The sequence below is a fragment of the Mauremys reevesii genome, linkage group 2, assembly GCF_016161935.1.
Source record: "Mauremys reevesii isolate NIE-2019 linkage group 2, ASM1616193v1, whole genome shotgun sequence".
NCBI classification, from domain to species: Eukaryota; Metazoa; Chordata; order Testudines; family Geoemydidae; genus Mauremys; species Mauremys reevesii.
The window spans coordinates 220402018-220416540 of NC_052624.1; the positions used below are offsets into that span (position 1 = coordinate 220402018).

General features: G+C 46.6%; 1 protein-coding gene across 1 annotated transcript in view; it reads left to right on the forward strand.

Annotated features, from left to right (window-relative positions):
• Window positions 1-2891: 2891 nt before the first annotated feature.
• Window positions 2892-14523, forward strand: part of XKR4 (XK related 4) — a 301802-nt gene continuing 290170 nt past the window's right edge. Inside the window, 2 exon segments of the mRNA XM_039521519.1 lie at window positions 2892-3008; window positions 3010-3701. Coding sequence (XP_039377453.1) covers window positions 2892-3008; window positions 3010-3701 — 809 coding nt within the window.

Sequence of the window (14523 nt, forward strand, 5' to 3'; positions counted from 1 at the left end):
GTTAAGCAGCAGATTTTATCACTGGAATTCCCCATCATGTTTTCATTAACGTTTCTATTAGGATTTTTCTATCAATATGATTAAATTTTGGCTGCTTTATTTAGAAAGTGAAAATATAGTTATAATATATCACACACAAAAATGACCATTAAATAAACCAGGAATGCCAAATGTCGACCTTAATTTATACAATCCCATTGATGTCAGACGAGGTACAAGTGTAACAGAACAGGATTGTCCTCCCTTTCCCAACTTCCCCTTCCCCATGCAGAGTTCAGAGCTCTTATGCCATAGTTATCTCCAGGTCTTGCTTGTTTAACTGAGCCCTGTTTAATTGTTTATCAGATCGTTATGTGGCTGAACTGTTGTTTTAAGCGAAATATGATTAATCAGATGTAACTTAACCAAGCAACTGCTGCCACCTTTGCGTGCGAAGCAATTAAAGCAATACGATGCTGTTGCACTGAGAATAACAGCATAACGAACAGCCAAGCGTTTTAGGAGTCGGGCTGTAGCTCAGTCGCATGGCCAAGTCAGCAAGGCCTCTCTTGGAGGTGAGCAGCGCTTACTGGCAAGGGAAGTGCTGAATTGGCTAGAGTGCCAAGGGAGAGAGATTGCTGGAGCGGAAAAACATTGTGGAGAGCCGGGACCAGGCTTTAGATTGCTAAAAAGTGCGAGCTCTGGAGCTGAATGAATAGGCAAGGGTGTGATTTCCATTTCAACCCATGCTTGGGCTATCCCCTAGCCTAGCCGGGAGCGCTTTGGTTGTAAAATGAAAAGCACAGCCATGTGGCCATCTGTGCTACTCTAGGAGAAAGGCACATCGGTAAAATTAATAGTTTACACAGGTCTGGAACCAGCCTCATTTTAGCAGCGGAAACTCGGCTCGGAAATAGTGGGGGAAGTGGAAAAGGAGGGAGGAGAACTCGCTCAGGCATTGGCCTCGTGCATTACATTAATCCCCTGATGTCTCTCCTGGGTGGCGGGACAGAGCAGTGTTTCAGCACCTTCCCCTGAGCGCCTCTGCCAACCTGTGAAGCAGGGTGTGAGTTAAGAACGGCACCGCTTGCTCTTACCGTGCCAAAGTTAACGGAGGTAAAACATTTCCTGCGGGGAATGCGACGTATTATTTCTTTGTGCTTTGCCACAGAGATTTCAAACCAGTTACCCGGGATCGGAGGGAGAGGCCGCAGCTTTCTGCTCTGAGCGCTGGCGGGGGTGTTAGCCGGTAACCTAACAAATACTCGGTCACGCCTGGCTGGGCAATGTCTTGGGGAGGCCACTGCTCACTTGTTTATGGCTCTGCTTCCAGCACCTGGCTCTCTCGTGTCCCAGCCGCTCCTGCTGCACCAGCCCCACCCACCTGATTCCAGCGCAGCTCCCCACGAGACCAACCTTCCTCCCTCTCACCCGCTGCGGGGGGACCCTCGCCCGCCATCCCCAGCCACACTCGCTAAGGGCCGAAGTGACAGAGCGGCACCTAACGGGGCAGCCTGGCCGGGCTCTCCCCACTCAGCGCGGTGGCGGCAGCAGCAGCAGCAAGGGGATAGGGAGCTGCACACACACCGCTCCCCTCACCCGCCCGCTTCTCTCCTGCTGCAGCGTCCCGAGCGCAGTGCGCCCCCTCCCGGCAGCTACGCCCCCTGCGCCCCTTTCAGCTCCCGCTCCCACAGCTTCCCCTCCTGGCTGATCCCACAGCGTTACCTCTCACCCTGCGCTGCAGCGCCTTTGGGCTCCCTGAGAGACACCCCCCCACACACTCCGCCGCCCTTCCTCTCTGCAGTGCCGCTTCCCTCACCCCCATCCACCCGTGCCTGAACCCCCGCCTCCATCCCAACTTCTGCCTTCCCCAGTGATCCCCATCCACCCCCGCCTCCATCCCAACTTCTGCCTTCCCCAGTGATCCCCCACCCACCCCCGCCTCCATCCCATCCCCTACCTTCCCCAGTGACCCCCCACCATCCCCTGTCCTAACCCCGCCTCCATCCCAACTTCTGCCTTCCCCAGTGATCCCCATCCACCCCTGCCTCCATCCCATCCCCTACCTTCCCCAGAGATCGCCATCCACCCCCGCCTCCATCCCATCCCCTACCTTCCCCAGTGACCCCCATCCATCCCGTGTCCTAACCCCCGCCTCCATCCCATCCCCTACCTTCCCCAGTGACCCCCATCCATCCCGTGTCCTAACCCCCGCCTCCATCCCAACATCTGCCTTCCCCAGTGATCCCCCATCCACCCCCGCCTCCATCCCATCCCCTACCTTCCCCAGTGACCCCCAACCATCCCCGGCCTGAACCCCCGCCTCCATCCCAGTCTCTGCCCTCCCCCAGCGACCTCCACTCCTTTGCCCTAATCCCGTCTCCATCCCAACCCCAACCCACCCCACCCCCGGGCCCCAGAGCTGCCCCTCTCCAGCGCAGTTCCTGGCCGCTCCCTGTCCCCGCACCCACTGACAGGCAGGTCGCTTCCCCTTCCCGCGCGCCCCCCTTCACTCCCTGCCTCCCGCGGCGCTGGGGGCCCCGCCCCCTCCCCGCCCGCGCGCCGCGGCTGGTGCTGGGGGCGGCGGCGGCAGCGAGGAGGAAGGGATGAGGTCATCCTCTTTCCCGGCGTCAGTCAGCTGGGTGGTGGCGGCGGCGGAGGGCGGAGGGATGCGCCGGTCCGGGGAGCGGTCCCGCGGCTGCTGCCGGCTCGGGCGGAGCGCGCGGGTGGCGGGGCGCGGGGGCTGAGCGTGGCTCCCCACAGGCAGGCGGCGCTCCAGGCGCGGCGGCCCCGGGAGGAGCCCGCGCCCGTAGCCGGGCAGGGGAGCGGAGCGGCGGCGGCGGCGGCGGGGGAGGAGCAGGGGGAGGCGCGGGATAAAGGCGCGCTCTCCCCGGCGGCGGGGCGGAGGCATCATGGCCGCGAAGTCGGACGGGCGGCTGAAGATGAAGAAGGGCGGCGAGGTGGCGTTCACGCCGCTGCAGAACTCGGACCACTCGGGCTCGGTGCAGGCGCTGGCCCCGGGCTGCCCTCGGGCGCGGGGCCGGGCGGCGGCGACGACGAGGCACCGGGGGCGGCTGCTGCAGCGGCAGCGGCGGGGACGGCTCGGGCGGCGGCTCCAGCTGCTGCTGCGGCGGCGGGGGAAGAGGCGGCGGTGGCGGCTCCCGGGGCTCGGGCGGGGGCTCGTCGTCGCTGTGCCTGCGGCTGGGCCGGGAGCAGCGGCGCTACTCGCTGTGGGACTGCCTGTGGATCCTGGCCGCCTTGGCCGTGTACTTCGCCGACGTGGGCACCGACATCTGGCTGGCGGTCGATTACTACCTGCGGGGCCAGCGCTGGTGGTTCGGGCTGACCCTCTTCTTCGTGCTGCTCGGCTCCCTCTCCGTGCAGGTGTTCAGCTTCCGCTGGTTCGTGCACGACTTCAGCACCGAGGACAGCGCCGCCGCCGCCGCCGCAGCTGCTGCCGGCCACTGCCCGGCCGCCGAGAGCAAACTGCTGGTGAGCAGCGGCTCGGCGGCCGGCGAAATGGACGCCCCTCGCCCCTGCACACCGCAGAGGCAGGCGTCCAACGCCAGCAAAAGCAACGCCACAACGGCCACCAACAGCAGCAACAGCAGCAGCAGCACCAGCGGCGGCAGGGCCGGCAAGAGCAGGTCCGCCTCCTGCGCCTTCTGCATCTGGCTCCTGCAGTCCCTCATCCACATCCTGCAGCTCGGGCAGATCTGGAGGTACAGCCCCTTTACCCTGCTTACACTCCCGCTACAGGCCACAGCTTCCCCGGGCTCCCCCCGGGGCTCGGCTCCTACCCGTCCGGTGATGTGGGGAGGGGCTCCTCTTGCGTGTTTAATTGAGCGAAAACTTGGATTGCTATTAAGCTTTTCCTCTTTCTTTTCGGGAAGCAAGTGACCCTGTAAATAATGTAGTTTGGGCGTATGCAATTCTGTGTAGTGTGGATGCGTGAGCATGCAAATACACACTCGCCCTGGATTAGAATGTTATCCAAACTAGGTAGCTCCAACGTGTGCGAGGGAACATGGATACATCCCTTCCATTGCCACCACTGGCAATACTATCCGTTTCCGAGTGGCTGGGTAGGTAGACAATGAGTATATTGCATACCCCTGCTCGCACACTATTTTGATGTGATTGTATTAAATATGCAGTGTGACAACCATGCAAAAAGTATTGGTAACTGCTGTGGTAATGCGTTCAGGTGATTTGGATGGCTGTATCATTGTGCATGCTCTAGAGGAGGTAGGATGAGCGAGATAGCAAGTGTGAAAATGCAAGTGTGAAAAAAGTGGGATGTAAGGTAATTGAAAGTGGGTGGGATGAAGTAGCCTTATATCAGAAACTGCATATACCGTATAATAGACTTTAAAATGAGAGTCGAGTGCAATTGTTATAAGGGGAACTGTTGATGGAGTTAGATAACCATACAGTAAGCACAGCAAAGGCTAAATGAAGTTATAGGATTGCATTTCTGAAATTCCATTTTTAAGAGAGAAAAGCTTATATATCATTTCCAAAGTATTGGCTGTTGTAATGCGTTCAGGTGATTTGGATGGCTGTATCATTGTGTATGGCTCTAGAGGAAGTAGGATGACCAGATAGCAAGTGTGAAAAATCAGGTTGGGGGAGGGAGAATAGGATCCTACATACGGGGGCGGCTCTAGGCACCAGCAAAACAAGCTGGTGCCTAGGGCGGCAAAATCTAGGGGGCGGCAAAAGGCTGGGGCCCCAGCTCATCCTGCCGCTGCGAGCCGAGGAGCGGCCTGTCCCCTGTAAAGGGGGGGTAGGGGGGGCGGCAGGCTGGGCCGGTGGACCTGCTGCAGTCATGCCTGCGGGAGGTCCACCGGAGCCCCGGGACGACTGGCATGACTGCGGAGGGGGCGCTCGTCCTGCGGCTCGGCTGGACCTCCCGCAGGCATGACTGCGGCAGCTCAAGCGGAGCCGCCGGACCCGCGAACCGTCCGCAGCCGCGGGAGGTCCAGCTGAGCCATGCGGGACCAGCGGTCCCTCTGCAGTCATGCCCACGGGAGGTCCGCTGCTCCCGCGGCTCCGGGGCGCCTCCTGCGCATGACTGCTTGGGGTAGCCAAAAAGGTAGAGCCGCCCCTGCCTACATAAGAAAAAGCCCCGAATATTTGGATAGTCCTGATAATATCAGGAAGGCTGTTTACCTTAAGAGGAGGATTTATGTAAAAACCCTAAAAAAGGTAGGCAATGGTAAGAATCATAAACCTTCCCAAGTTTTAATGCTAGTGGGCATTTAAGCTGGTTCTTTAGTTGTCTTCTGATTCACTGCACAGTCACATTACACCCAGATTACATCAACTTGCAATCTAAACCACAATACACCTCCAGATTTATATTATCCCAAAGTCTGGCAAACCTTAACTTTCTGAGTGAAGTTAAAAAAATAGTGTTTTGAGAAAAATATACCATATAATTCATATTATCTAGTATTGTCTACATATATGCACATTATTAATGTGATTAGAGAACTTCGGAGAGAGTAAAGATTATAGCTAGAAAAGATTTGCACTGTCTAGGGATGTATAGTCCTGTTGTGCTTGGATAACATCTATTTATATAACATCTAGTTCTCAAATCATGTTGTCAATTTTTCATACATGTTGTATGGTAAAAAAAATTTCAGACAACAAACTTTTAAATAGTTACTTATCTATAATGTGGTGTTCATGGAAAGGCCATGTTACAATGGTCTATAGCAGATATGGTACTTGATAGAAAGGACACACACTGAATATCATCATTGGTATTAAAGTTTTTGGCAAAAACTATGCCATAGTAACTGTATATTTTCAAATACTGCAATGCTATTAAGTACCATGTAGTTTATGTGTTCTTTTAGATACTGTCTTTTCTTCATCCCCAAGAGATATTCTTTTAGAATATAATTTCAGTTCCAGAATAGATTTTAAATTGAGGCATAGTCATTTGCAAGTGAATTTTATCACTGTTTTGTGCAACCTAGTTTTGGGGAAGCATAATGTATGCAGACAGTTACAATTTCAAAATAAAATTATGGTATACAAAAAACAATGTTTCAGCTATGCTGAATGTAGCAATCTACTGAAGCAACAGTTGAAAGTATTATTGAAGTTTCTTTTTTGACTGGTGGAAGGTATATTTTTAGAAGAGGTGTTTTATTAGCATTTGTTTAAAAAGATTTCCTATCATTGTCATATCATTTAGTAAGAATTATTTTAATATTTCTGTTTCATATTTGGACTCAGTACAATGTTCCAAATTTGGAATTTTTAACTTCCAGAGATCCCCTTTTTTGGTTAGAGATTGTCCCTTAACAACACAAATCTGGCTGTGGCCTTTGGATACTACTTTAATATAAATATTAAATAATAATCTATCGAGTTTGACAATACTAAACAGATCATTGTTATTACACATTTCCTTTTTACAACAAATACTTTACAGTGTCTTGAATGTTATTTTTTATCAAAGTTTTGTTGAGACTAATCCAAAATCACAGGTTTTCTAAACATTGACTGATTGAGAAGCAGATAGAATTTCAACCAACAAAATGTTTGTTCAAGTTTGCTTGTGTACTTCCCCCATGTGGGGCTGAACTCAGGAGTCCCAGTGAGATGCATAATAATTAATATTTGGACCCAATCCTGAAAACACACAAATACCTTTAGACACATGAGTGATGCCATTAAGTACGATGACACTATTCATGTGTGTAAAGTTGCTCATGTGTATTTGTTTGCAGATCAAGACCTTAGTAAGCATGATCTGATACCATGTAATTTTAATATATTAAGAACAAATTCCCTGCCACACCTACCCCCAGAATGGTCAAAGTTGCTGGAATGAAGCATTTCAGTTGTATGTGGGAGGTGGCAGTCTGTAAAGAGGAAATACAAAGAGAGTCTGCATCACCCTGAGTGCCACAGAGCAGAACTCCACGACATCTCTCTGGATTGGAACATGCAGGGTAGGGGTAGGGTTTGTGGGTAGAGATGGATATGGTCCAACATTGCATGGCAGTGCAGGCAGCCTGGTGAGTTGGGATTGAGGGTTCTTCAGCCCTTTGTTTTTGTTTGTTTGTTTGTTTTTTAAATTATTTTTCTATGATTTAATTCTTTGTGCATGAGATTTTGCATCATGGAAGAGTGCTTAATTCTTTGCCCTTAAACTTGCTGACTATCCTTTTGTTATAATTTTTCTTCATAAATTGTGTCCATTATAATGTCATAAAACCCACATGAATATCAAACTCAGCAACGTTATTTATGTTTTAGCATGCCTTGTTGTTTGATCAATAAAATAGAATTTGACCAGATTGTTAGCTGTTTATTGGTAACTTAACTAGACTTATGAAAATATAGAGAGAAAATAGTTATTTTATAGCCCATAGTCTATAGTATTTTACATAGTTATTGTTTATAGTCCATTTGGCTAATTTGTTCCTTTCCTCCCCAATATATTTCATGAAAGTCAGAGTCCTTATGGTCATCAGAAGTGAATGATATGAGAAAAGAGGTGTGCTTGTACCGTTCCCATAGATTCGAAGGCCGAAGGGACCATTATGATGATCTGGTCTAATTTTCTGTATAACACAGGCCATAGATCTTCTTCAAAATAATCCTAGAGCAGATCTTTTAGAAAAACATCCAAACTTTATTTAAAAATTGTCAATGATGGAGACTCCACCATGACCTTGGTAAATTGTTCTCATGGTTAATTACTCTGTTAAAAATGTATGCCTTATTTCCAGTCTGAATTTGTCTCACTTCAACTTTCAGCCATTGGATCGCTTTATACCTTTCTTTTCTAGATTGAAGAGATAATTATTAAATATTTGTTCCCTATGTATCTTTTCGAGTTCCTTGAGTCTATCACTGTAAGGCATGATTTCTAATTTCATCATCCTCACTGTTCTTCTCTGAACCCTCTCCAATTCATCACTATCCTTCTTGAACTGTGGGCATCAGAACTGGACATAGCATTCCAGCAGCAGTTGCACCAGTGTCAAATATAGAGGTAAAATAACCTCTCTATTTCCACTAAAGATTCCCCTGTTTATGCATCCCAGGATGACATTTGTTCTTTTCACTACAGCATCACATTGGGAGCTCATGTTCAGCTGATTATCCACCAAGACCCCCCAAGCTTTCTTTCAGAGTCACTGCTTCCCAGGATAAGGGCTCCCTGTAATTATTACCTACAGCCTTTGTTTTCAGATATGTATGTTTTCACTCAGGTGCGGCTCCAGGCCCCAGCACGCCAAGCACGTGCTTGGGGTGGCAAGCCGCGGGGGGCGCTCTGCCGGCGCTGCGAGGGCGGCAGGCAGGCTGCCTTCGGTGGCTTGCCTGTGGAGGGTCCGCTGGTCCCGCGGCTTCAGAGGACCTCCCGCAGGTATGCCTGTGGAGGGTCCGCTGGTCCCGTGGCTTCGGCAGACCACCCGCAGGCGTGCCTACGGGAGGTCTGCCGAAGCCGCGGGACCAGCGGACCCTCTGCAGGCAAACCGCTGGAGGCAGCCTGCCTGCCATGCTTGGGGCGGCAAAATCCCTAGAGCCGCCCCTGTTTTTACTTAGTCATATTAAAACACATATTATTTGCTTGTGCTCAGTTTACCAAGCAATCTTGATTGCTCTCAATCAGTAATCTATCATCTTCATTATTTACTGCTCCCCCAATTTATAGTCATCTGCCGATTTTATCAGTGATTATTTTGTTTTCTTTCAGGTCATTGAGAAAGATGTAAAATATTGTAGTGTCAAGAGCTGGTCCCTAGGGAACCCCACTGGAGATAGACCCACTCAGTGGTGATTCCCTGTTTTTACAATTAGCCAATTTTTAATCCTTTAATGTGTGCCATATTAATTTTATATTTTAGTTTTTAATCAACTTAAACATCTTACAGACATCTAAATATATTAAGTCAGCACTTCTCAGTGCAGTCGTGGGTCCAAAGGAAGCGTACACTCTGGAAAATAGGTACTTCCTTTTGGAAAAGTAAGCACAATTACTATTCCAGTAGGAATCCATGGAACTGAAACCTCTCCCACCTGACAAAGCATGTATGCTGGCCTGAGAGGTTGTCATGTAAGCACTCAGAATGCAGGCTGACCTTTTTGTGAAATTTGGTTTGCACTCATTAGGAGTTCCTTCTTTGGCAGGCCACCATGGTATACTACACATTGTGAGTGTGTGTGTGTCATATTAGTCCTCCATGCACATATAGTCTAAGGATTGAAGTCCCCACTACTGAAAACCTGTGCTACTTTCTTCTCTTTGCTTTGGGGTTCTGTCTTAGTTTTCAATTTTTACTTGTTTTCCTTTGGCGCTGGTTAAATCTACCCCATCTACATAAGTTTTTCTATTGTCCCATTACCATAACACCTGAGCAATTTCAATAAGTAAAAATGACAATTCTACCTTGCTTTCTCCCTGCCAGCAAGAAGACTTGGGTGTTGAGGTTGCTTTTTGTTGTTTAGTTGGTTTGGGCCAGATATATATAACTATGAATGTGAGGATATAAGAAGTGGGTTTTGTGCTTAGCTGTGAAAGCATGGAAGCTGTTGTTCATTCTCATTGCATCTGGCAGTGAGGTCCATCTCCTGTGAAGTTTCTGACTCCAGAGGTCATCAGCCATCCCTTATTTGCCAGCTGATTTACTGCTCCAGTGGAACTTAGATATCAAGGAAGTGGTGGTTATGTGGAGAGACAATCGCTCAAATAGCTAGGAACAGTTCCCTGCCGGGGTGTTGAAATGGTGACCTGGAACTGGACTCTGAATTTAAAAGGAAGTTCATACTGAGAGTAACAAATTGGGGTGATGTGTTCCTGGTGACCTCTGTTGCTGAGCAGTTGGCTTGCTGCATTCTCTGGCACTATCTCAGGGCATGGAGCTTCATTCCTAGATGTAGAGAATTGCAGTAGTTGTGTGTGGACATTATGAAAGCCAGTTCTGAGCCCAGTAGGTTTGGGTACATTATGAGTAACCCATCGTGATACATATTTTGATGAGACTTGGCCTCTCAATATCTTTGCACAAAGTAAATATTTTGGTTCAAATTATTAATTTTGTTAAGCTATTGAATTACTAGAAATTGGCCTTTCTTAATATTACGTTCAAGATTAATTCTTATTTACAAATATAAGTGTGATTGCTAAAAACAATTACATATTAATTGAAGTGTGCTAATGGGAAATTAATGAGGGTTTTAATGCTGCCTGGGGTGTTGCTGTGAAATAGTGATTTAAAATGAACTTTTACTACAGTATAACAAAAAGAAAATGTGGTGTGACTGCAGATGAGCCACAAATGTCTTATGAATAAAAATTTAGGTTTTTCTTTTGTATTTTGTCATTAATTTCTACAAACCATTGTATTGAGGACTGAATTCTGCCATTTGGAAGAAAAAAGGCCATCTGTGAAAAGATTTGGCGGATGTCTGCAGACTGTCAGCCAAGACTGGTCCTCGGTTACAGTCCCATTGAAGTTAGTGTGGTTGGTTGAGTGTAACTGAGGGCAGATTTTTGGCTTTATGTAGGCGGTTGAATTTAGACTATAATCTGTTAATTGCTTTTTTTTTTTAATTTTGCATGCAGACATAACTGTGGATGTTTTCTTATCCATGCCTCTGATACATTCTGTGTTTAACCCACTGTGAAGCTCTGCTCAGGGCACTCAGAACTGCTGTGTTACCTCTCTGCCTTAGCGCAAGAGAGCTTTGCTGGAGCTTATACTGAGATAGCTCCCTGCCACACCCAGTCTGTTCATCTCACCAGCAAACTCCTCCAGACTCTGTCTAAACCTTGCCTTGCAGGTAACAATCAGTGAACCCAAGTTCCCTGGAGACATGTCTCTGCTGTGTCCAGTCCCTCTGACTGGGCAGTTGCAGAAATTAAGTTTGCTGCCTCCGAAGAGGCAGTGTACACACCAGTCTGTTAGTTTAGCTGAGGTCCTGCACTTTACTATAACAGCACTCAGATGTTTTGTAATAAACCAAGAATAAGTTTATTAATAAAAACATAGATTTAAATGATACCAAGCAAGACTAAGATAAAAAATGGTTACAAAAATGAATAGCCTGCTTCCTAGTGTCTAAAACTTAATTCTTGCAAGCTATGACTTTGCCTAATACAGTTTCTCACTTATATCGAGCTACCAGCATCTCCCCTTCCGCCCCTAAGTGGTGGCAAATTTGGCTATGTCTACACTGCGTACCTTACAACAGTGCAGCTATGCCGCTGCAGCTGCACCATTGTAAGGTGAGCAGTGTATCTGCTTTTTGTTGCTGGGAACACAACCTGTACATAATACATCACACAATAATATTCATGACCAGCATGTCACCAGTTTTTATGATATCTTGCAGGACACAGTTTGGCTAAATATTCTGACAACAGTGTGTTGAATGCACCCTTTACCTAATGGGGCTGTTAGGGTCACACCCATGCATATGTGCATCTAGAAGTAATTATGCAGCCCTGTCCTCCAAGTACATCTGCTGCTGGAGAGAAACATTTGGCTACAGGTTTGGAAAGCACAGGGAAAATGCGGGTGCGGCTATCACCGCCTGCTATGCTAGTAGTCTTAGAGAGGTCATGTATTTTCAGAGTAAGGGTGGGTCCATGGCCTTGTCAGCCCCACATGCTGGCAGAGCAACACTGGAAGAAGCACAGAGTGTCTCCCTTTTTTTAATGGGTAGAGCAAGAGCCACCCTCATCTTAAATCTCCTCATTGCCTCTTCTTTGCTCTCCTTCAGGCATCTCTGCCCAGGCAATTCATGTCCTCCAGAGGACCAGATGTGTAACTTCTAAAACTCATTTCTCTTCCTTCTCCTTCCTAGTTCGTATTGCGGAAAAGTTAAGTTGAAGTGATTTGGAAGTGACATTTGGTTCTGAAAGCAGTGGGATTTGTAATACCTCTGCTCTCCTATGGAAATGAGCTTGGTAAAGCTGGCTCAGTTGCCAAGGAAGTTTGGATGCTGTCCTCATGAGTCTCAACCTCGCAATTAGTTGACAGTTGCATGGTTTCTGAGGAATGCAGCTGTCAAGGGAGATAATGGCTGCTGTACATAAGGCTTATCCCTACAGTTATTTCTTAAGTGCACCTGAGTAAAGGACTGCATGATTGGACACTTGAGTTGGAATAGAGCACAAAATAATACAAGTTAAGAAAAATAGCAACAGACATGATTTTGTTAATATATTTATTTCAACCTGAGTAATGAGTCAGCAAAATGAACATAACCACGGCTAGTGTTTCTCCAGCGTGGGCAATCGGGACAAAGGCCAGAGATTTAGAGTTCTCAAACAATAAAAATGAAGATTCCAAGTGCAATGCAGAAAGTGAACACAGCTTTTGATTTGGTGAAATTAAGGCATGTAACATGTTTGAATTTGTATCTTCTATATCTGAGAGGCATGGAGCATGCTGGGAAATATTGTAAACGTCTTAATCTTTGTATGAGTTTTCTCACACACTGTTTTTGAGACAGTTAAATTTTTTTTTACTCATTTTGCTTCGCTAGCAGTTTTGGAAGCTCAAAAGATATCAGGAGGGGAAAGGAAGGAAACAGGCAAAGCACCTATCAGCATGAATAACCTGAGAATTGTGTATGAAAATAATTAGGTTTTAAAACTTTTTATTTATTGAGATTTATAACAACTTGTCACAAAGAGTAATGGTATGTACACCATACAGTGATGTAAGAAATGAAACAAACAGCAGGGATGCAGTGCAACCATGTTAATTAAATGTCTGTCTAAACACCATTCTGTTTTCCCCACTGCATTGTTCTAGAAGAATTCAAGATTCTTGATCTTGCATGCTCAGAGGGGAGTCTGATGAACATACTAGAGCTGATCATTTCTGAAGCAAAAATAAGCACCAAAGCCACTTTAGTTTTTGGAGATTTATAAAAATGTGCTTTAAATACACATTAACAAAGCTCTGATTTCTCGCTCTCCCTTTCTCTCTCGCTTTCTCTCAGCAGGCCAGTTCACAACCAGTTAAAGGAACCAATCCGACTTATAGGCTTCTATAAACTCTCCTCCTACAAAAGTTACATCCCACCATCTTTTCCAGTACAAAGTCCTGAATGCATGGGCTTTGAACTGTGCCCTGAAGGTTAATAAACTTTGGCAGAGGGAGTGAATCCCAGACCCGTGTACCACTGCCTTAAGTTTGCTGAGACAGCATTCTATGTTTTAAATCTGGAGTTGTTGGTTCAAATGTATTAACTGACTTCTTCTATCCAGAAGGAACATGAGCAGAAAGATGGTCTGTAAGGTAGACAGGAATGAAAGCAAATTATTATGCACAGGTTAATATAATACGTAATATTATATAATATAATATGTTCCAGGAGAGAAACAGTACTAAGTGGGTTGCTGCATTTTGCACCAGCTAAAGTTCTGAGACATCTTCATGTGTAGTGCTATGTAGAGAATATTACAGTAATTAAACCTAGAGGTGCGAAAGGCAAGGATCCTGTTTGTGTTTTGCATTTTCACTATCTCCTCACCTGAGGTTGTGGGAGGGAGAGGGAGAAAGCATCCATGGATACAACTGCTATTTGATCCTCTAAAGAAGTCTTGCTTCTAGTAAGATTCAGTCTATTTGTGCACCTTACTAACAAAAGGTAAATTTCACCCCTCTATCAAGAGGGCTGCTATCTATCCCACTTTTCTTCTAGAAAGGGACCAATGAGTATCATTTCTGTCATCTCCACACTGACTGTAATCAGCTACCTCTTATCTAGCTCTTTATCACACTTAGGCATTGGAAAAGCTGAGAAACTGCATCATCCAGATCTGATGAAAAGGAAACAGAGCAGAATGTGTCATAGTCATTAATGGCAATGCAGCCTATCCAGTTCCCACATACATAGTGAATGAGGAGTGACGGAATAAAGCCTTGTAGTCCCCATGGTGGAAGAGCAATCACTATCAAGTTCTAGGTGCATCAGCTAACTGGTGACACTTGCTCTTTTCAAAGGAAGGAACTTTCTGCTTCTGGCCAGAGGTGAGGTGTTGGGTGGTGATAGGCTTTTGTTCTTATTTACTTGGATGTGGGGAAAATGGGGCTTTTTATTCTTTACCATTTGTTATTTCTAGGTTTACAATCTGCCACTAGAATTGTCTTGCAAGTCTTAAAGACACTCACTTTTTCTGCACTGTCTTCAGGGTCTGGTTTTCAGCTGGTGTAAATCAGCATAGTTTCATTGACTTCACTAGATCTATGCCACTTTACACCATCTGAGGATCTGGCCCTCAGTGTCAGATTTAGGGCACATCTAGGATACCTAGTAAGGCCAATAAATGATACTTTGATTATCTTCTACTGTATATTTAGGTCCCAGATTTTTCAAAAAATGAAGGATATCTATTTTCCTCCCATTCCAGTAACCAAAAGATTGTATTCCCAAGATGTGTTTCTAGCATCTCGCTGTGATGTTTCTGATATTTCTGTCCTGTTACAGTGTAGGTGTTAGATGGTCAGTAATTCCAACTGTCATTGAACCTCACATGATAACATGTCAAAC